Source organism: Haliaeetus albicilla, chromosome 2, assembly GCF_947461875.1.
Source record: "Haliaeetus albicilla chromosome 2, bHalAlb1.1, whole genome shotgun sequence".
NCBI classification, from domain to species: Eukaryota; Metazoa; Chordata; class Aves; order Accipitriformes; family Accipitridae; genus Haliaeetus; species Haliaeetus albicilla.
Window position 1 is genome coordinate 75,991,857 of NC_091484.1, and position 22,740 is coordinate 76,014,596.

Sequence of the window (22,740 nt, forward strand, 5' to 3'; positions counted from 1 at the left end):
AATGACAGTATAATAAATGGCGGAGTTACAACCTAGAACTGGATAAGCCCTTAGTAGAAGAAAGGCATTGCACAGTGCTTTTTCTAAACTTGTCTAATTTCAGTACAGTTCAGTAGAATATTACATACCATTATTTCTCCCTTTGCATCACCAAAATGCAAAATGAAACAGGACAAAATTACACTACAGATCCTAGGCAGAAATCTTTCATTGATCCAAGCCATCTCCTGATCAAACCTTCACTTTGCAGCTGGATTATTCACGTCTGAAATTTGCAAGAACCTTTTCCCATTTTTTATCAGTTTCCTGTGCTTATTTCATTATCTGCACGCGGTGCACAGTCTAGGTTTTAAGCACATTGAGTCTCATTACAAATGGCCCTCTAGTCAGCCCACAAACTAACTTGGTGAAACCATGCAAGTAAAAGTAGTCAGACCACGTCAGTATTTGGCCTTCCCAAAATTTGGACATGTTCTGCATGTACTAATTGCCACATCTTTCAAATCACAAAAGAAGTTGCACCTCTGTATTCAAATCTTAACCTGCTGTCCTACCGCTTTCCCAAGCCTTAATCACCAACTACTATTGCCCAAGAAGCTACTGGTTTTACAAGTTGACTCGAATCTCGGTATAGTCCTTCCCTTCCTTTTCCGCGCCACAACTTGGAGGAGCTACATGGAAGAGTACAGAATCAACTGAAAGCCGCTTACAGTGGCTTCAGTGTACTTTAGTTCTCTGTTGCAAGCTACGTATGCTACCACATCTGGGCGCCAGTATGCACTACCAATCAGTCTTGTAGACATACATTGTCTCAATGTGACTACTCACATTTTATGTTGAAAGGAGAAAAATGTCCACTTCCCCAGACTACAACAAAATAATTCTTCAGTATTTCAATAATATATTTTCATCAGTCTTTAATTTAATTAACATGCCATTGTTTTAAGAGCAATGAATTTAAGAAAATTTATTAGCACTGTAATACAAGCATTAGCCACCATTGAGAAGAGGATCAGGGAAGAACTTTAAATCAGGTCATTGATGAACTACTAAAAGCATTAACAGAGTTTATCAAAATAAAATGAGGTATTCAAGATTTTTTTTCTTCCATGCACAGGAAAAGCATTTAAATTCTCTCCACTGTGTTTATGATATAAACAAGGAATCATCGATAATGCATTTCTTTTTTTTTTTTTTTTTTTCCTTCTCACTTTCCTTTTGGAGAAACAAAAATAAAATAAGGCAGTGGAAATACTGACATCCCCTACCAAAAAAAGGAAATGGGAAAAAAAAAGGTCATGCTTCTTTGAGGTACCTTTTATATGGCTGCTTTTTTAGGGTCTATTCTGATACACTTGCTCTTATCTGAGCTGTCCTTAATTCTCAGAAATTTTCTTCTGATCTCAGCCGAGACGGTAAAGGTAGTGGACTACCTGCTATAATCAAAGACAGCATAACCCAGCCCTTTGCATGTTCCCACCTATTTTATTGCAAAGAGCACAGATCAGAGAATATAGGGTTTGAGGATGATCTTGCAGTTCTCTGAGGTAACTTCCTTACTCTTCTCAAAGTCAAGGATGACAAAAGCTGGTGCCTAAGAGCAAATCTGGAAGAGGGCTTTGATTTGCATAGCAAATACACAGACCTTTTGTCTAGTTATCTGACCCTTGACACCTAGAGCTGGGGAAAGAATAAATTCACTTTCAACAAGCTAAAAAACAAGGTCTAAGATGACAGGGTCATTCTTTTATGGGACTTAATAAGAATGCTAGCCCCACAAAATTAATACTACCTGAAAATTAGACTACTAACACCTGAGCAACAGTTCAGAGTGAAACACAGAATGAAATGTCCCCACAGTCAAAAGCACACTGAGTAGTCTGAAAAAATGAGCGACAGGCAAGTGGGTACACATACCTGGAACTAATATGTTAAAAACTCTTAATGAAAGGTCCAAACAGTATTGACAGATAAGGAAAAGGAAATGAGTGCCTGGGTCCAACAGCCTGAATAATAAATTTTTAGTGAGTCATCACGATTGTTTACTTCTAAGAATAAAGCATCAGTTCCAAGAGATTTCTAAGGAGCCCCCATGCTCCCTTGCTTTGAATATTATTTCCCTTATAATATCTTCTACTGTCTCCCTTGCAGTAATGATGCAGCCACTCCAGCCTCATAAGCCAACTGCTGATGAAGTTGCTAAACAGATTCCAGACCTCACCCTTCTGTTTGTTAGATACAACTTCCAGCCCAGTTTGTCCCCTTGTTCACACAAACAGCCTCTCAAAGGGAGAGTCCTTTCAAATTACAGTTCTTAGGTGTTAAGACTAAGTACTTCACAAGCCAAAGGATCTTTAATTATCCAAATGGCTGAAGCACTGCTACAAATACATTCAGCTATACATATCTACACATGAACAAGCATACAAAGCACAGTATACTCTCCTTAGACTGCAGAGGATATTTTTGCCCAGATCTACTTAAATACGCTTAAGTAAAGAAGAATCGGTGTGCAAAAGTCTGTGCTTTTGAGAAATCTGCATCATTCCAGGCAGGAATTTTGAATATACAGGCTGGAATGTGGAGGAAATGTTGATTCCCAGGCAAACACTTTTTTCTTTTTTTTTTTTTTTAAATGGAAAATATATTTTGGATCTCCCCAGGCGCCTTCTCAACACCAGATCTGTGGGAGAAAGAAAGGAGTTTGTACTTACTCGTGGTGTTGTATTTGATCCCATTGAAGAACTCCGGGCAGGGTCTCTCTACTAGTTCCCCCGCAGAGGTTCTGGGCCAGCAGGTCCCAATCTGATCAGTGGTGGCATTGCAGTACGGACCTTTTGCATTAAAAAAGGAGACAGAAAGGGAAAAAGAAGCAGTTGAGAAAATACAAAAGTGACACACTTTGCATCACAAAGCAAACTGAATCCTAACACTTATAAAGCTTTTCTGAGCCCTGCGCTAGGTAACGTTTCCTACCGTTAAAGCCCAGGAAAGGGATAGAGGAACTCTCTAAAAAAGTCTCTTGTAAACGATCCAGGAGGCTGCAGTTGACATCAAATTCTTCTAAGATGAACTGAGATATGGTCACATCCATTATTTGCCCCGGGACTGCTGGACTGGATCAGGCTCCTTCCCCCTTTTCTGTTTTTTTTTTTTTTCTCCCCTCTCTTTTCTTCCTTTCTGGAAACAAATGAACATCAAGCTGCGGACACCCTGCAATCTTGTGTGTGCGAGCCTCTCTTCCTCCCAGCGTGCTGACAACTTGGCTGAGAGTCTGCGTCTGGCTGTGCAGTTCAATCCTCCAGGCTCTTCTTTGCTTTAAAACAGCAGCTCAGGAACCAATGAGATCACGCTGAGCCCAGAGTAAGGGGTTTGCGTCTCTTAGCCAGCTTCCCTGGTCTAGCAGCTCTCCAATGCCGCCTCACATTGCCAGACTGTTGTATTGCTTTCTCTCCCTCCCTCTTCTCATTCTCTCTCTCTCACACACACACATGCGCGTGCGGACACACGCACACACACAGAGTTTTATTGTTGGCTTCGGGGATGAGTACTTTTGCAAAAATACTGCAAATTAGAGCCAGGGAGAAAAGGAAAAGCCACCGGATGAAAAACTCCTCTTGCTTTTTGTGAAGCAAAGCAATTCCTGCCTTTACTGTGTGGAAGTGAGGATAAGCAGAGATGCTTGGACAGGGAGGGAGAAGAAGGGAGCCAGTCCAGTAGCTGCAGTACTGGATCCTGAGCAGGCCTTGAGAAAGAAAAGAAATAAAAGCTGGGATGAGGGAGATGGTCTGATAGAAGGGAGGCATCAGAACAAAGGAATCTGAAGTAATGACCCACAGGAGAGGCAGAGTGGGGAGAGTGAGAGAAGGGTTGGGAACCCAGCCTGGGAGAAGCAAGGCACAGAGGCAACACATCTTTTAGCCACTCGTGCAGATGGGATGGGGTGGACAGCAGAGTAGGGCAAAGCACAGAGAGCAGAGGAGAGCTTTGGAATGGAGGATCGTTCAGGAGACGAGGAAGAAAAGGCCACTCTCATTTTCCAGTGGTAGGAGGGAGAAAGCATTTCACAAAGGATGAGCACCCAGACTGATGCAAGAAGCAAGGGGAAGAGCCTCTAAGCAAGGAAACCATGATGTGGGGAGAGAGGGAAGAATAAAGGGCTTGACAAACTGAGGTCATTATGGAACATGATGAGAAGGGTCTGGGGAAGGGGAAGGATGAGAAGAAGTTTGGAAGGAGCTGCTCAGGTGGTTGGTCATCTTTTGGGAAATCAAAGCTCAGTACAATGGGAACTGGGTGAAGTTCTGCACTCTGGGACATGCTGGAGAGCAGCTGAGACCTAACCAGCCTTTCTGACTTTCTGCATCAGGATATGAGATTAATGCAGAAACAGAAGGCAAGGACAATAAAGAAGCTTTGACAGAAAGAAAGTGATCCAGAAATGAACTCCTGTTTACAGTCTGTGTTCACAGCTTTAGACCGGACATGGTGCTTACACTGAGTTCAAAGCAGTGGTATAGGATTTCCTATAACATCTACCTCCCACCCTGCAATGGCCTGGCCTTTCCCTTTATTTATATGTAAGATTGAAGGGCTTTATTTTCTACTCTTCAAGGACCAAAAGAGTTTTGTTATCCAAAGAAAGGAAAAAGAAAAAATCACTGGGTTAGAATGGCAAATAAATTAACAACATGTGCTGATGAGAGAACTAGCCAGGACACTATTGCCATCTGGAAATCTGGAGATTTTTTAACTTTTTCAGATTGCAATGGGGGGAGAAGGGAAGAGTGCCATCATAAGTTTGGGATTAGTATTTTTGTTTTAAATATGTAAAACCCCACGAAGATAACAAGTGCCCTAACTCTCTAGGCAGCATGATATTCTGAGGCAAGTGATTGCATCTCTCTGTTTCTCTCTCTGGAGCCATGATCTCTTTCCCAAGTGAATGTTCCCAAAATTGCAACCCCTTCTTGAGAAATCTGCATTTCAACAAATTAACCCTTGTCAACACCACGAGATGTCTTTGTTCCATGCATCGCTATAATCCCCAAAAGCAGGAAAGAAAATTTCTTTAGCATCATTCACACAACATGACCACCACCAACATACTAGTTGTCTTTAACCAGGGCTTTAAGGAAAAAAAACTTTTTCTTGAACTTTAAAGTGAGGGAGATAAAGGATGCTCTAAACCTCTAAACAATTCACAGACATCTATCCCTCAAAGTATCTTCAACTCTACACTTGAAGTTCCTTTGCTTCTTTCTGACAGTGCAGTTGAGTTCAGAAAATTTATTTTTGTTCCTCAAGCAGAGCCTCTCAGTGATGGCTATGAGATCTTCTCAGAAGACAGCATTTGTCAGTGCCCAATGGCATCACTGAGCCCAGCAGCCATTTCAACTGAGGCAGAACTGATCAGTGAGTAGGGCACTTGTCCAGGATGCTGATAAGATAATCTTTTTCTACTTCTGCTGCCTCTCCGCAGGGGACAAATCACATAGTCTGGCCAAAAGTCTTCATTTCTCACCTACTGTCTGCCTTGTCTATTTTATCACACTATTTGTGCAGCACCTACCACACTGGAATCAAAAACTTGGCTGGAGGCTTTGGGCACTAGAGTTTCCTGAATTTTTGGAGGAATCCATCACTTAATAAATTACAAAAAGAAAGACTGTTTCAAAAATCAACTACTTTTAAATGTGGTAAATGTTTCATGTTCCTAAATGCTGCCCTGTATTTTCCAGCATAAACACTTGAAGATTTTTCAAATGGTTCAGATATTACAGAGTCGAACACTAAGCTGGATTTCATTTCAAAACTGTTCTTTATAGTGGTTAACACCTGAAACAACAGCCCTGGATTAAACTAAATATTTTTTCAGGATTAAGAGAATGATTTCTTCATTTAAGTGAGAAGAGGTAGAAAATCTTCAGTCTAAACTAATTCTTCCTGCCTTCTTTTCAGTTCAGCTAACTTTAGAAAATCAGAAGCAGTACATATCACACAGATAATACTATTGCATTCCATATATTTAACAACCAAAAAAACCCACCTCAGAAATAAATATAGAGGTGATGAACAAATTGTCTAGGAGTAAGTCTGAATGAAGAAAATAATGTATTGTTCCTCAGTCAATGAATTAGCACCATTCTTTAATAATCCCTTCCCAGTTCTACTGTAGCCTCTTGATGAAAAGCTACTTCTGCAACTTTCCCTGGGTACAATCAACTACTTAGTGAAAGTTTCTCTCTGGCTGGATCTAGTCAAATCCTGACCATGTCAATTTGACTTATTTGATGTGAAAATGTTGCTCTTTATAAAAGAAGCAAATGCAATGAAATGAAAGATTGACAGAAATATTGTAGCTGCTGACACTGCTGATTCTCTGCTGGTGCAGTATGCCTCCATGATGCATGTAACTAGGTAGCAGAGGTCTACCTTAAAAATTACTGAGTAACCCAAGAAAGCTAGTAATTGCACTTGGCAGGCAGAAAAACTTTGTCAACTTAAAAGTAGGCTTGTTTCTATGTGGTGGTATTCATTGGTGTGTTTGGGTGCATATGCAAGACATAAGCACAACCAATCAGTATAAGAACATCTGAATATGCAAGGTTATGGAAGTGAACAAGACAGACAAATAAACATGTAAACACACACACAGCTCAGTAAACCTCTTTTACAGAAGAGATATTGGAAAGTGATCTATAGCTCTTCTAGTAAAGGAAGGAGCTCTGCTCATAAATGGGATACAATATTCCCTTTTTATATGCCAGCCCTTGCACCACTGTTACACAGCTGGTTTCTTATCTCCAACCCAACCCACGGTTGGTAGAATTAGCCAGAGGATGGCTTTTAGTTTGCCCCACTAACAGTGACTAACAAGGATGACCTTGTGCTGTTTAACCAGCAACACCAAAACTCGGCTCTATGCCAACTCAGGCAGCCAACATACATGTTTGTGTGGGGTGACAGTACCTCCAGAACCAGCCGACTGATCCTTGGTCATGTCTGCTAGAGGGACCTCTTCTCCCCAGACACTCAACCTCCACAAAATCAAGAGATCACTATATATTTCAATACCCAAGATGGGTACTGAAACAAAAGAAAGAAAAAAAAAAAGGAAAAAGGAAAGAAGAAAAAAAAGCACCAGTTCTCTCCTCATTTCCCTTTGTCAGAGAAAGAAAAGACCACTGTACCTCATCCAGCCTTCTTTTCCCACTGCAGTAATGGTTTTATCACCCGTTTCCCTATCCATTGATGTGAAAAGCTCATGGTTTCTAGGCACAAGTCACCATCTCTTCTGGTATACAACACAAGCTTAGGACAAGAAATGCACATCACTCATCAAACAACCTGGTTACGCCAATACCCTTTTTATTTCAGTTCCATTGGCTTTCAGGGATTTACCTCACCAATATGGAAGTAACAAATGGAGTCACGGTCTGAGTACTGGCTCTTTAGGTCTCTTTAATCCAAGTAATTTCACATCCATACTCATCATCTAACACTATAAATTGGTCTGTTAACACAGACATGGATCTGTGTTTGGAGCGTGAGATAAGCAAGACAGCTACCTAGCCAAATAACTGATTCAAAAGTGCGCTATGGTCTGCAGGCCAAGTACAACACCTTCTGGTTCAATCTCACTTCTGTCCGGCCCTTATGGTGTTAATACAGGTTCATGTGAAATGCCATGAGCACTTTATGATGTTTATCACATCCTCAGGGAGGGAAAAAAAAGTGAGGTGAATTTCAAAGAAAGGATTCCCTACCCTGGTTTTGATGGAAAAATGGCAGACAGAGAGATAGATGAAGGAGAAGGAAGAAGAGGAGAAAGAAACATCTGTCTTATTTGTAGAAATGAAGTCTTTAAATCCCCAGAGGACAATCAAGAGGCAGAATTAAGATTGAGGGCAGAAAGACAGGGTCATAAACTAATTGATTGTACAGCCCAGCTGATCTAGTTTGGAGTTTAGTGTCTACCTCTGCATTTGCCTACCTCTACATTTTTGTTACCTTTAAATATGAGGCAGGAGGGTTTCAAATGGCACAGTAAGTGTTTTCTCATCTCTCCTTTTTCTGTTTGACAAATGTCTCCCAGTAATCCATAATTATTGCAATGATCTTTCAGCATCTGACTTTAAAGTTAGTAGGACTATTCAGCTAGGTAAGGAATGCAAGACCATACACTTTAAGGAAGGTACTAATTTACCAGAGTGGCTTCTGAACCATAAACCTGAAGGCCCTCCTTCTCAACATGCACTGCAAAACTGATCTGACTGCACTTTCAAATGCAGTGACAACATGATCATTACCTGGTAAACACTTATCTTCCCTTCTCATTCAAGGTATGCCGGCAATGAATGTAAGCACAATTTTCAGAGTGGGAACAAGACAGCCTCATACCATATGGAGCAAGACAGTTCAAGCAGCAAGAGATTGACAACAGCTTAAAGATCTTCCCAGACCGTACACCTCTAGAACTACCACAGGAATGTCATATACAGCTATCTTTGCCACATCATGCTATGGCTTCTCACAATGAATTATACTCTGCTACATGAGTAGATTGTTAAAGAAAACCACTTCTCAAATGAGTACTACCCTTCTAATCAAAATCTAGTCCTTACTGCATGTACTTGAAATTTACACAGCATGTGCAGAGTTGCAAATTGTTGTATGTGGAGAGGAATATGAGACATAGATAAATACAGATCTTTGTTTCTGTTGGTCAACTCATTTGTTAGAAACGGGAGACATCCTTTATGATGCTAGAAATGAAGTATGGCTGTAGTGAGCAGAGATAAAATTAAAAAATGCAGGTCTGTGGTGATGAATCTTTGCATCTTTATTGATGTTAGAAAATATTTACTGTGGGTGTAAAAAGAATCAACAACATAAATAATAAATGGCTTGTAGCTACACATTAATATATGTCTTTCAGCACATTAATACACTTGTTATTCTCTACAGCTATAAAACCTGTACGAGTGAATCATGTTACATGAGACAAATGATGAGACATTGCAGGGAGATTATAAGAACACACAAAAGAACCAACCTTGACACACTCATAAACTGCCAATGTTATTTTTTTTGAAGTGAAGTGTTTTGGGTGAATGTGCAGAACACCATCTACCATATGAGAGCACAGAAATATGCATTCCAGAATAACTGTGATTTTATACACTGTCAAATTCAGGGTCAGCGCTTCACAGACATACAAGAACACAAAGGACCCATTTTATACATTTATTTATGCCTGGCAATGGCCCGGTCCTCTGTTTATGGCATAAACAAATAAAATAAAACAAATAAAAAGAGGGGTTAGGTCACATCTGAACAAATGATGACCATGATGATGTGTCTCATTGGTCCCACTTCCTTTCTGTTACGTACAATGGGACCATTGCCAAATAAGATGTATAGAATCAGCAGTCTTGCCCTGCTCTCCTCCTTACAATACATTAGGCAACAAGGTTTCTTGTGGCTTAATTCAGGACCTGCCAGTCAAGGTTTGCTCTCTCTGCCTCCCACTCTGCTTCATTGTGCTGACTTTCAGTGCATGCTGGGAAGATCTGAGCAGTCATCCCATATGGTCTTAGGCTAGGAGGAAGCAGAGAAAGAAAAGGTAGAGGGTAATAAAATGTTCAGAGGTCAATCCCCCATTTCCTCTGGAAACACACAGACACTCTACATGATAACTGACTTTGAAACATCATATAGCTCAGAAAGCAGAGAACAAGGTAGAAATAACATATGATCATGTTGCCCAGTATCCTATCTCTGACAATGACCAAAATCAGATGCTTCAGAAAATGATTTAGCCCACCAACAAAACCAGCATGCTCCAAATTGCCATGATCTAATTACTGGGGCATCCTAAACAACCTTAACATATGCAGTAAGATAATTAATTCTTTGGGTTATGGGTCTTGCCTTTATTGCCCAGCATACAGCATTGTAGCTACAGTATTGTAACTCATAGTTTTAAACCATCCAACTCACATTTGCTTGTTTTTCTGAGAAGCATCAGCAGTCTGGCTTTGAGATCCTGGGCTAGTGGCTTATGTACTCCTTTGGGCATCTCTGCCCAACTCAGGTGCAAAATCTGGGAATCGTAACAAATTTAAACACTGCAGAGTAGCCAGCTCTCAGATTCAGATTGCTTTGACACTCTGCTTTTCATGAGGTATCTATCTAAGCTGCCATTATAGCCAGGGAGGATCTAGATTTTGATTCAACTGCCCAAAAATACATATCCAGCACCATCTGAGATACTCTAGCATATCTGAGATAGCTACTTGAGGCTGGCGGATAAACACAGGACCTAGGGAAGACCCACCCCTTCTGAAGCAGCAGCTGGAGGCCAGGGATTTTGACCTCAAGCATCTCAAATGTTCTGGGACACCCGTATCTAAGCAACCAAACAGAGCCTCAGATATCCATTGATTATAAGGGCTGATCAGATCTCACTCGAAGATATGTATGCATGGGCACATAACCTTGAAGACTTAATCTGAATTCCAGCTAGCAGGACAGTATCAGTGCACACTGCTCCTCTAAATCCCCACAAGCGCCTCACCATTGTCAAACTCAACAAGGAGCAACAATAACAAATTTTCTTATAAGCATTTCGTCTTCTAATATGTAACTCACTCCACTCAGGCTACTGGATATTAGACTGAGCAAAAACTGGACCTTCCACAGAAGGGAAGAAGCCCACCATCAGCATGTTGCTAGGGAGAGTATTTCACTATTATTAGGCTTTACCCTATGTAATAGATTTTTATTCCTTATGTTACCAAACTTGAATCCTTCATAAATGTGGGAAACCTCCTAAAACACAAACAAAGAGTAGCACAAGTAGCAGCCTTGTAGAGCAAATGAAGCTTTCCTGACAATTTTCTTCTCTTGGTTGAACTGTTATGCTTATAACATCCTCTCAGAGAGGAAAGAAATTCTAGACATGTCACATCTCTCACAGTATCTCCAGTGCAGATGCCTCCAGAGGTGCCAATCAACCTAGGTTTCCTTTGCAGCTAGTGGAAAGAAATAGGAACTTTTAAAATACAATTCACCAGATCTATTGTAATCACCTATGTTAGGATGAGATTAATTTTGCCCTCAGTTCCATCCAATACCCTGAGTAGATCTCTGTCTGTAAGAGGAACATATAACAACTTAGACTGATGTAAATGTCTGCATTTAGTCAAGTGAATCCCATTCCAGATGCCTAGAACAAAGATTGAATTGTTTGCTGAGCTCTTCCCCACTTCCCCACTCTTCCCCAGAGTACCTTGTCTCCCTAGAGCATTTGGCAACTGTAATCCCATGAGTTTGGGCCTATCATTTCATGGGAGATCAAACAGAAATATTTTCATTTAACCATACCGAGAATAAAAATGTCCTGTTATGATAGGACTAGCACAATGCTAGCAACATATCATTATGCTTAGAGATTCCATGTCTTAAATTTAACGTAATTATTTACAAGAGGAAACCAATACAATACAAACACTGTATAATAGATTTGGAGCTCTCTGCTAGCCAGCTGATTATTATAAGGACTCTAGGACAGTCGGCAACCACCAGAGAAAATGCCTGGAAATTAAACGGAAGAAATCATGAGCAGTCATGCCAACTTCAAGAAGTGAGACAGTAGTCCTCAAGAGCATCATTCTGTAACAGATAGTGAGGTAGGGTCCAGTCACACTAGACAGAAGCTGGAATGATTAGGCATGAAAATGGATTATCATAATATTATTAGGGCAATTATAACTGAGGAAAAATAACGACTCCCTGATTTGTGATTTGCAAAGCGCTTTCAAACAGCTACCATATGAGGTTGCAGCCCCAAAAGAACAGAATGGGTGGAAGGACATTATCTCTGTAGCATTAATTTGTGCCTCTGTCTAGAATCAGTGACCCTTGCTATCTATGTCATTTTGGCTACCTCCTGGGATAACAAATCCATCTACCTCCCTTCAGATCTCTTCCCTAGCTTGACTCACTACCCTTTGACGTTTTTATTACCAGGGCCACTATTTCTGATTCTGTACCACAGGGTACCTCAGGTCTTGCATAGGTATAGGCTGGATATTTGAGAAGTCCATAGCAGCAGAGGGATTCATCTCACCTCATTTCAGCCTTCTCAAATTTGGGTGTCTAGACTAAGCCAGGTATCCAGGCTCTCTAACAGTCTCCAGGGAAATGGCCACTTTCAGAGAATGATGATTCATTTAATTTGAAAATTAATAACACTTAGATATTCTATTTACTAGGATGTAATTCAGCCCAAGAGATGGTTAGATACACTTGTATTTTAGACAGAGCTCTCTCCTGCCAACACAGCACATATCTGAGATGGATATTGGAGCTGTAGATATAAGTTAGGCATAAACTGAAGAGGACAAATCATGCAGTGCAGCAGTTTCAAAGTTAAAACAAAAATGCCTACATTAAGCTATCGTGACAAGATAAATTATATTAACTACTGTTCGTAGAGGTAGTTTGATGGGGAAGAGTTCCACTGAAGGCAGAGAAACACCTCCATTTCATTCAGCCTTGTGTACTATGAATTGTGTTGGGGAACCACTGTACACACACACACTCATGCTCACGTACAGCAGTTTCTGAAAAAAAGTAGCCCATGTGATCATATTCACTTGTTGCACAGTATGCGCAATAGAAAAATGCTTTAAGATCATTCAGGTCACACAGCTTAAAATTTTGTGTAATAAAAATGCCCTGTTCACATTATAGTGACACACTGTAAAATACTGAAACATATGCATTAGGGTTATCATTAGTTTTGTTGGGTTTTATTCTAAGCATGCCCATCATTGGGGGATATGCTCTTTGGTAAAGACTGTTTTGTTGTTCAAATTCAGTTTCATTGATGGGCTCTTTGGTGCTTAAACACTGCTTAAATTTAAACCCGCACCTAACTTTCGCTGACTTCAGGAATTAAGGAGGAGTTTGAGTGGCTTGGTAAATAGAGGTAATTTGTTGAACTAGGACTTAAATGCTGCTTTGTTAAAATGCACACATATTTGTGCATATATTATGTTTTCCCTTGAATTTTATTGGTCTTGTATAAAGCTTATAGAATCTTTCATTCTGAAACATGCATTTTGAGCCACCTGTAAACTAACTGCATCCATTTTATGGATGAGAACTTTCACAGTAAGAATAAACCTTGGAAAACAGTTTAAAGCCTCAAAACCAATGTTTTTCTGTTCTTATCAAGTGTTTAGATAGGGAGAGCTCAATCTATAACTTGTTACATCAGCATTGATTACAGTGGATTTTTACAAAAGCCAAGGATCAGTCCCTAAGAATTCAACGCAAAACAGTTGAAGACTGAAATAAGCACTAACATTAAAATAGATTTATTTCAGCATAGATGTAAAATACATGTAACTGTCATCAATTAAAATAAAATAGCTGATATTGAGATAGATATTTTAATAACAGGTGCAGCAAAAAATTAATCCTGGGAAGTGTGGCACTTCCAATCTACTTGACAGCACAGCTGGATTTCTTTTCCTATAACGTGTTAATCTGTTTTGTATTTGGTAAACTGCACATCTCATCCCAATGAATATTAAAGAAAGAGTTTTGGGAAAACATGTAACATTCTGATTAAACATTTTGTCATTCATATGCTCTCACACTCAATTGCAAAGAGAAAATAACTTATCCTCTTATTGCTAAGCAAGTGCTGCTTCTCTTATGGACTCATCAAATCTCCTCATTAACCTTTCAAAATCTCCTACCTCCAACCACAGTAGCCATTTATGATGTTGCTAATTGGCAGTTGTCATAAGTAGATGTCAAACTCTGCAGACTGATGCCTGGAAAAGATATTCTTTTTCAGCACTTCTTCCCTTCCCCAGCTAATAAAATCATCAGACTCATCATTTACAGCAATATTACATGCAACAAGCACCTGGTTATCACAACTTTGCCTTCGGGGGCTATTTAATGAAGAAATCATTATTTTTTGTGAAAAGATTTTTCTGCAGTTATTGCAGACCGAATGCTAAGAATTACTTCAGTGAGGCCCAAATTATCTTCATGTTCATTTCCTGTAAAGTTATTAAATATAAAACCTAATAGTTTATCCCTAAAGTATTTTCCCCTTCACGCAAACAGCCCTTCCTAGACAGAAATGATGAATGAATAAATACATACTATTTCATTCAGGGATAGACAGAGAGTTTGTCAAGTGCTATGGAATTCTTCTGGATCAAAGGACCAATGTAAGCAGGATATAAGTCATACTTAACAGGACTGGAAGTTACTACCTTTGAAATATGTAGCACATGTTTCTCCCCCTAGTTTCTAGACTTGTTTGGCTCACTGCCAGAGCAATGTTGGTTTCTTTTGCTTGACCACTGGAGGGCTCTCCTAATTCTCCATTAATGCAAAAGAAACATTTGATTGAGTTTTAAAACATAATAAAAGAAAACCTGTTTATAGTTACTTGAACACAAAAAACCCCAACAACCAAAACAGGAGAGTTAACCAGTTCATACAAGGATCTGCATGTGGACAAAGTGCATATTACTGCCCCTTCTTCTTCAACAGCAAAAATGTCACTACAGTAAGAGATTAATTTCACTGAACAGAAAATTTCCTTTTACACACAAGATTGTCAGCTGCACAAAAGATTACAGGTTTGAGATGGAAAACAAGGTCTGTCCTCATCACCACATCGTTTCACTCTGAAATCACTGCACAATTCAATTCATTTTTCAAGTAAGTGTGCTTTCAGACCTCTGTCATCTGATTTCCAACTTATTTCCCCACCTCGAGACCAACTTCCCTGGCTGTTTCAATTTGCTCCTGATGGAAACACTGATGGATCAATCATCCTTTTCACATTAATGCTGCTCCTGTGGAAAGAGGAGATCATGTAAGGCTTTCCGTTCCCCTATGGGCAGAGGCACACTATGTCCACGCTGCCATGAGTACTTACAAACTATTGCCAATTAAGAATTTCTGATAAAGTGTTTCTATTTTCCTGTTTGGGGTTTTTTTTTGTGATCAAAAGGACTGAGTTAGTTAAAGCTCAATTGTCTTGTATAAACAGAATAGTTTGTTAAATCTTTTCTTAGGGCAGTATTTCCAGTGTCAAAATAAAAGACAAGTAGCTTTCACCATCCCAAGGGTGGACTTTCCCTTGTCATGAGGAAAACCAGCTGTAGGGACCTGTTTCACTCAGTTTTGCCCCATACCTTTGTCACTCACTGCTCAGCCAAACTCTTAGGTATATCCTAAATCAAAATCTCTTTTCTCTTTTCCCTGACCCCAGCAAAGTGAACTTTATTTACATGCAGAGAGCACAGCAGCTTTCACAGGCCTCATGGGAAGATGTCCACCTCCAGAAGGACCCCAGCTTGAATAAACAGTCCTGACTGTGACCATTTTATCCCAGATCCTTTGAGATACTCTAACACAGACAGAAAAGCTACCTACGATAATGGACAAATGGATTTTCTTAGCCTCTGTAACTCTGCTTCTGTCTTTGAATATTAGATTAGCTAGTTGGGCTGGAACACCGTAGGGGTCATTTAAATTACACTTCAATAACTTGGTCTGAATTCCATGGGATTTTTAGTTTGCCAGGTGACAGAAAATGTAGATAGGAGAAGAACAAAGGTGTAAAATCCGGAGCAGGAGTTTACATCAGTTTCCTAGACTTTTTTGAAAACTGCAGTTTCCTGAATGAAATAAATGGTTGGGATCCTTAAATTTTAGGTGTTGATTAGCTTATCCTAAAGGTCTTTATGATATCATTGGTGTATTACAGTTAATAATAATATTTCTGTGCTTTGACCTGCAGTAGGTCATCTGCAAACAAGACTGGAAGCTCCGGGTGAGAAGACTCATATCACGTGGATGTGCAAGCAGTCTCTGCCAGCAAGATTAACTGCCTGGACTCCCTTAACAGCCTATGAAAGAACCAGGCACATCTCATTATAATGTGTCCATTTAAATCAGATAAATGTATAAATGGTACAGAAGTAGCAATTGCTCATAAGAGGAGCCTGAGGTGTCTGACTTAATTGCAGCTGTCTACACTATGCATATCTGAAGTTAGGTGAGATGAATTCTTTTTCCACCTCTGATTACGAGCAAAGGTAATTCCTCCAATACAGTCCTGTGTGTTTAACGTTAAAATTCCAGACCCCACTGAAATCAATAGCTGAGTGTTCCTCCACACCAAGAAAGCCATGGTTTCATTTGAAATAACCTTACTTTATGGAGATGAATCACAGAATCATTTAGGTTGGAAAAGACCTTTAAGATCATTGAGTCCAACCATCAGAAAGAACAGCCCATTTTACCCACTTCAGATAAAAATTAATAACCTCCTTACAAGAAACTTCTGAGAATAAGAAGCAATTTGTATTTTTTAGAAGAAAACAACACTCTTCTTCAGAAGAAGTGTACTTGTTTTTATGGATTATGTTCCCTAAAAGTCTTTGCTGGAGGCAATATCTGCAGAAAATATAAACCAAGTAGTCCATAAAAGAATTGATAGATGGGCATTGCTCAGGCCAGTTCTCCTCTCAGTTACAGATGATGCAGATGGGATCATTTGTCTTAGTTTAACAGTCTATAGAGTAGCTGTCAGTGGCAGAGAAATCTCTAGGCTCTGCTAAAAGTCAAGAGGGATCTAGTCAGTGCAGTCAGTGGACTCTACGGGATGATTTCTGTCATCATAAAGAAGGTACTTAAATTGGGTCAGATAAATTGTCTTCTAAAAGTTTCTCTTTCCTACCATTAACTATAAAGGCAACCTGGGCTGACCTGCTCACTGGGACATGTCTGCACTATAAACGTCTAAACAGCGGGACAGGAATCCCATCTGTAGGGAATATAAAAGAAAAATCAGGCCTAGAAAATCTTTCCTGTAAAAATAGCCTCAATTTGTGGAGAGCTGAACACTTCCACTGGGGCCTTCTTTGCTTTTGCTTTCATTTTTGTACAATTTTCCATGACAATCTTTATTATGGCTACATAAGAATCCTGTTCCTAATCACAGTGTCTTTATTTAACAAATGTTTGGTTTTCACCAACCAATAGCACCAACTAAGAGAGAAGTGAACAATGAGTTAGAAATAACTTCCACAGTTTTACTCACACATAATTCAAACAGCATGACTTTGGGTTTTTAATCTCTAATACTAGCCATCATTTGGGGCCTTCTGATGGATAGGCCTTGACAAACCAGACAACAGAACCAGCATCGCCCCGTGAGACCAAGTGCACTTTTTCCTTTCATTGGTATGTGTAGCTGTGTCCTGCTCCCCCAAATAACCACCAGGGTCTTTGAAGTAGGAAGTACTCATGCAGATAATTATCTATATTGCAGAAGAATTGGTGTTCTTCATAGGAGTTTGCAGAGATCAAACTAAAATGATTTAAGCCAGCTGACAACTGCTCATGCCCAACTGTGGGCACAGGCAGAATGAAAAGGTGTCTTGATTGCGCCTTTAATGTGTTCAGCACCTGTAGCACTGAGTGAGAGTAGGCTGTACACCCTTCATGTGAGATTGACCTTTCTGTGATTTGCTTTAAGCCTAAGATTAATTGAATTTGGAAACAACGCTGTCTCATGCTACAACCCAGCCCAGTAAAACACACTGTGGAAAAGCTGAAGCAATAGCTGTCTTCATATATGGTGTGTTATATATACATATATACAGTATACATATATGTATATACTGTAAATGGCCATAACTGCACTTGCTGACTTCACAAATTAATGGTCTGTGATCAAGCATGTGGGAGGCTGTAACAAACTAACCAGCTAAACAAAGCACCAAAACAACCCATTTTGCCCCATTTTCTGGACCCAGTAGGAGTTGAACTGCTCAGGACTAAAAACTTGGCATTGCTGGAGAAAATGCCAGATTCATACAAAGCACTCAAAAAATATCCAGCTACTGCAATGTGCTGAGTGTGCAGATTTTCTGCTGAACAGATTCCATTTGCATAGAAAATAGATTTTTCTTTTTCAGAGCTTACACTTCTACTGTTAATACAGCCCATCAGTTTGGGACTTAGGTAATTTTAAGAGCATTAGTTAAGAGTAGAAAATCTCATTGAAGCCCATGCTTTCCAGAATAAATACAAAGGGAAGGAAGGAAGCAAACAAGCAACTATAAACTCTTACTATTTAAAGGATAAAAACCTCTTCCTTTCTGAGTATGTTGAGATCTGCCCAGTGTTTATCCCAAGAGACATGCTGATCTGATTTAGCTTCTAGATACTATCATAATAAGAAAATTAATAATAACAATAACAATATGATTTATAACCACAAGACAGACTTTGAGTTTTCATTTCTGAGATTAGAAGTGCCCCAGAAAATGAGAACTCATTGGTCTCCTAAAAGCTTTCATTAATGGGCTGAAAAAATAAAAAGAAAGGAAAAACTATTCTTCTAGAAAGCAGCTGGGAATCTACGTACACAGAGTGTACATGGATTTGCAGAGAGTGAGGTATAGAAAATTAAGGTTTCCAAGACAAAGCTGGTAACCTTCCATTTATGTTCAGCAGAGGAATAAAATGCCTCCATGGATCAATTCATTTTATCCTATGATTTGCTCATAATGGGAACTACCCCTCTGGAAGTGCCTGTTTCTCTATACTGACTGCACCACTGGTCTGTAAAGACTAGTGACAAGTTGAGAGGTCAATGGACACTTGGGTGAACTGTACTGCTCCAGGAAGGCAGTGTTTCGTGCAAGGCCCTAACAAGTGAGAAACAGACCCTACATCTTTCCTGTCCTTGTTCAATTACCTACAAGCTATTCTCTTGCCTTCAGATATCACGCATCCTCCTCTCCCAGCTCCAGCAACATAACCAGCCCTCCTTGTGTTTATACTGTGACTCAAATTGTCCTTTTCCCTACTGCTAAAAGAGGCATTTTGTAACGTTTTCAAAGAAGCCTATCTGCACTTTAATAACCATTTCAATTCTCAGAAGCCAAAAGCATGAATAGCCCCTACCTTCGTGACCCCAAGAGGAAGTAAATGTTTCTGAACTACATAATCTACACCACAGTGTGCTGATGATAAAAAAATGGTGTCTTTTCACCATTAAAGTAGATTCCTTCATTATGAATCATTGAAAATGATCCTTAGTGGTACACAAATTGTGGAAGCAGCACAGAAGCCCATAGCAATGGAAAAGAAAAGTTACATACCAAGTAGCAAGTGATAGAATGAGAGGAAACAGCCCCAAGTTGCACCAGGGGAGGTTTAGACTGGATATTAGAAAAAATTTCTTCACTGAAGGGGTTGTGAAGCACTGGAACAGGCTGCCCAGGGAAGCAGTTGAGTCACCATCCCTAGACATATTTAAAAGACGTGTAGATGTGGCACTTAGGGACATGGTTTAGTGGTGGACTTGGCAGTGTTAGGTTTACAGTTAGACTTGATGATCTTAAAGATCTTTTCCAACCCAAGTGATTCTATGATTCTATGACCATTCTGAGAAATGCGTTTGCTGCTTTCCCTAATTGAACCCCATAGTTCTTCAGAACAGAATTTTCCTTGGATAATTACTATTCAGTTTATGAGATAAACCCCCAAAAATGCAGGCCAAAGGCTACAGAAAGAAAATGTTAATGATACCTTAATAGCACTGAAATCAATGTAAGCAGAGAAAAGGCCTCATTATACAAACAAGTGGGGTAGAATTAATCCCACCTAATTTCAGGCATCCACAGTGGAGGGTGATTTTTACCCTACTTATTTTAAAGTGTGGAAATGTCTGAATTTACTCAGACAAGCCTCTCCATTTTCTGATTAGGCATAACTCAAAGAAATTGATTTGAAGAAGGTTTGTTTCATTTATGGATTTAATGTGATTTTTTAATACATGGATTTTCCAAACATGTCAAAGTTTTTACTTTGTCAAAAGAAAACGTTTACATTTATGTAAAACCAGGTATTTTTTTTTTTTCCTCTGGCAGTAATCATTGAAATTAAACACATTCCTAAAGTCAAAATCTGTATGATTTGGAGTGGAAAGGAATATTAAAGGAAAACATTCACCCTGTTCTAAATGGTGTTAGGAGTCAGCAGGTTTCTCCTCTGGGATGAGTCTAGAACGGAACTGGTGAGCTGGAGAGGGAGCTCCACCACCCACCAATGCCCAATGGATGCCTGGAAAAGAAGAGGCTATAAGATTATTATTGATCCCCCTGAGGGTTGTTTGGTCTTCACTGCATATATTTTATACTCTTACTGGACTCGGCTGTCAACTGATGAGACAACTACTGAAAAATATATGTGGTCAGTTATGATAAGAGTAGCACAGACTGAGAAGTTTCCGTCTTTTCTGGGACCTAACTGTCTTTGCCTACATCAGTTTCAGCATGTAAGAAGGAGAGGGAAGAAATGTCTTCTTAAAAATGGGCTGTGATAACAAGTACTTATCTGACTGTACCACTGTACCCTAAATAAAACATCCTTCTGCTTTTCTTCCAGGCTAACATTCTTTTTTTTTTTTAATAAAAAAATTAGCCAGTTAAGTGAGGTCTATTTTATCTTTTCTGAAAGTTTTAATACTCTTGAAAGTAGTTTCCAAAATATTTTCAATATCTTATAAAGTAAAAATCTTCCTAAAGGTAAAATTTGTTTTATTCTCATTTAAACATCTATTAGCAAAAAGAATTATTATGAATTTAAGTGTTGGAGGTTTTTTCAAGTTTGCTTTTGCCTATGGGAAATTTTATATTATCATTGCCTTAAGAATTTGTGTTGGAAATTCCTAAACAGACAGGAACAGCAAACACTCTAACTGTAATTATATTTAGTGTTTGGGAACCCCTCAGTACATTAGGGGAACTGAAAGAAAAGGCACTGAATTTAGGTGCATACTCTCACTACTACCTTTATATTGCTTTTCTGCTACTATGTGTTGTTATTTTTAATCTAGGTCATATTTAATTTACTAACAAGTTCATGTTTAAGTGCTTCTTGACACTTTTTAATAAAGAGTGTCTGTTGTTAAATACTCTGGCATGCTAACAAGTACTGAAAATACCGCTTTTCTAGATGTATCAAAAGATTTCAGATTCAAACTGACCTTGACATAGCATCCAATAAATACAAATATAAGTTTTAAAAGCACTTTTTTTTTTTTAATCTTGTTTGGAATATCTCATGACAATTGCTTCTCCATTAAGTCTTAAACCAATAAACTTGTGCAGAAATGGCACCAGAAGAAAACCTTAACATCTCTCAGTTTTTTATGGCAGCCCTGATCTTAAGAGCAAAGCCCAGCTCTAGATCCTGCTCTATCTCATCTCCATCACCCCCATCTTTCGAAGAGCTTGACAGGGTCAGAAGGATGAATAAGGACTGGTGGGGATTTCTAGACACCTGCAACAAGGAGGATGTAGAGGAGGATCTGCGGGTCCAAAGAGGAGGTTGGAGTGAGAGATAAGATATCCTATCTCAGGAGTCCGTGAAAGAGCAGGAAGAAAAAGGAGAGAAAGTAGAGGAAGAGCCTAGAGAAGAGAGGAAAGATACATAGCCCATCCATCTTCCAACTTCTCAGCCCCTTCCTACGCAGTGAAATTGCCAAATTAGCACTGACTCTTAACCCTCTCTGCTCTCTATCAGGAACCAGCTCAGCCTAATCTCTTCACTTGCAAGGAACAGCAAATTTATTTCACCACAGGCAATCACAATCACACAATCCAGAGTAATAAAGTACAGCTATGCAACACATGCAGCAGCTGCAGAGTTGTGAGGGACAAGGACACCTATCTGCAAGCAGACACTCTCTCACAACTACTCCTGATTTCAAAAAATAAATAAAGAGGAAAGCACTGGGAAGAAGGAATTGAAACAACACTGACTTGAAATTACTCAACATGATAATACAGCCTGGGAAAGAAAAACATTGCTTCCCCACAAAAAGTCTTTGGTAGTACTTAGCTAATGGGGCCACATCTCCTCCACCCTCTGGTAGCTCAGCTGGAGAGGGCAGAGGGTAGTAATTACAAAGCAGAACTGTTATTTGCAAGGTATAATGCAATCATGGGACAAAGGTCAAATAAAAAGATAACACTTGAAAACAAGAGATGTTTTAAATTTGGCCTTGAAAATAATAAAGAAAGTATAGGAGAAAAAAAGCATGTGGAGAGGTATTCCACTACCCGAAGCCAGAGGCGATGGCACTCCAAGATGGAGTCTGCTGGCAGCCACAGAAGTACAAGAAACAATAATGAGAAAAGAGTGTTTGGCCCACACTGTTGTTTATAAGGGAGCAGAACTGAGCCTCCATGTTTGCACGACAAATGAGCTACCAAGAACAGAGTATAGAAGGTGAAGGAAACCACTGATTCAGACTGCATTGACAGGAAGAGAAATAAAAAAAGAGCTTAAGATTGTAGCACTTCTGATGCTTATTAACAGACACTCCAAGAGATTCCAGGAAGAAAAGTGCTCTATACACCCAAGGCTGTCATGGTAACAAGGCTAGAAGCATTTTTGTCTCTTATTAAATTCTATAATTGCATGTGCTGAGGTGTTTGGTCACATCTCTCTCTGAGGTAAATCCCACAGTTGACCGTCTCTTAGGTTTTGTGCCAGAATATCCTGAAAAAGTTCACTGGGGTCCTTCAGGACCAGAGTGACTCAACAGCTTTCTTTAACTCAGGTCACTTGGCCTGTGTTTCTGTTTTCTCCTGCCAGGAGTTTTTC

General features: G+C 39.5%; 1 protein-coding gene across 2 annotated transcripts in view; it reads right to left on the reverse strand.

Moving 5' to 3' along the window:
* The window catches only part of CRHR2 (corticotropin releasing hormone receptor 2), a 159,702-nt gene that overhangs the window by 108,273 nt on the left and 28,689 nt on the right, over window positions 1-22,740 (reverse strand). The window contains exons 1-2 of one of the 2 annotated variants that reach the window (XM_069778297.1): window positions 2,977-3,425; window positions 2,715-2,834 (exon numbers count right to left, since the gene is read on the reverse strand). In XM_069778297.1, the coding sequence (XP_069634398.1) occupies window positions 2,715-2,834; window positions 2,977-3,094 (238 nt within the window). In that variant the 5' untranslated portion in view covers window positions 3,095-3,425. Of the gene's footprint in view, window positions 1-2,714; window positions 2,835-2,976; window positions 3,426-22,740 lie in introns of those variants that run through there. The other variant, XM_069778296.1, reaches the window with a different exon arrangement.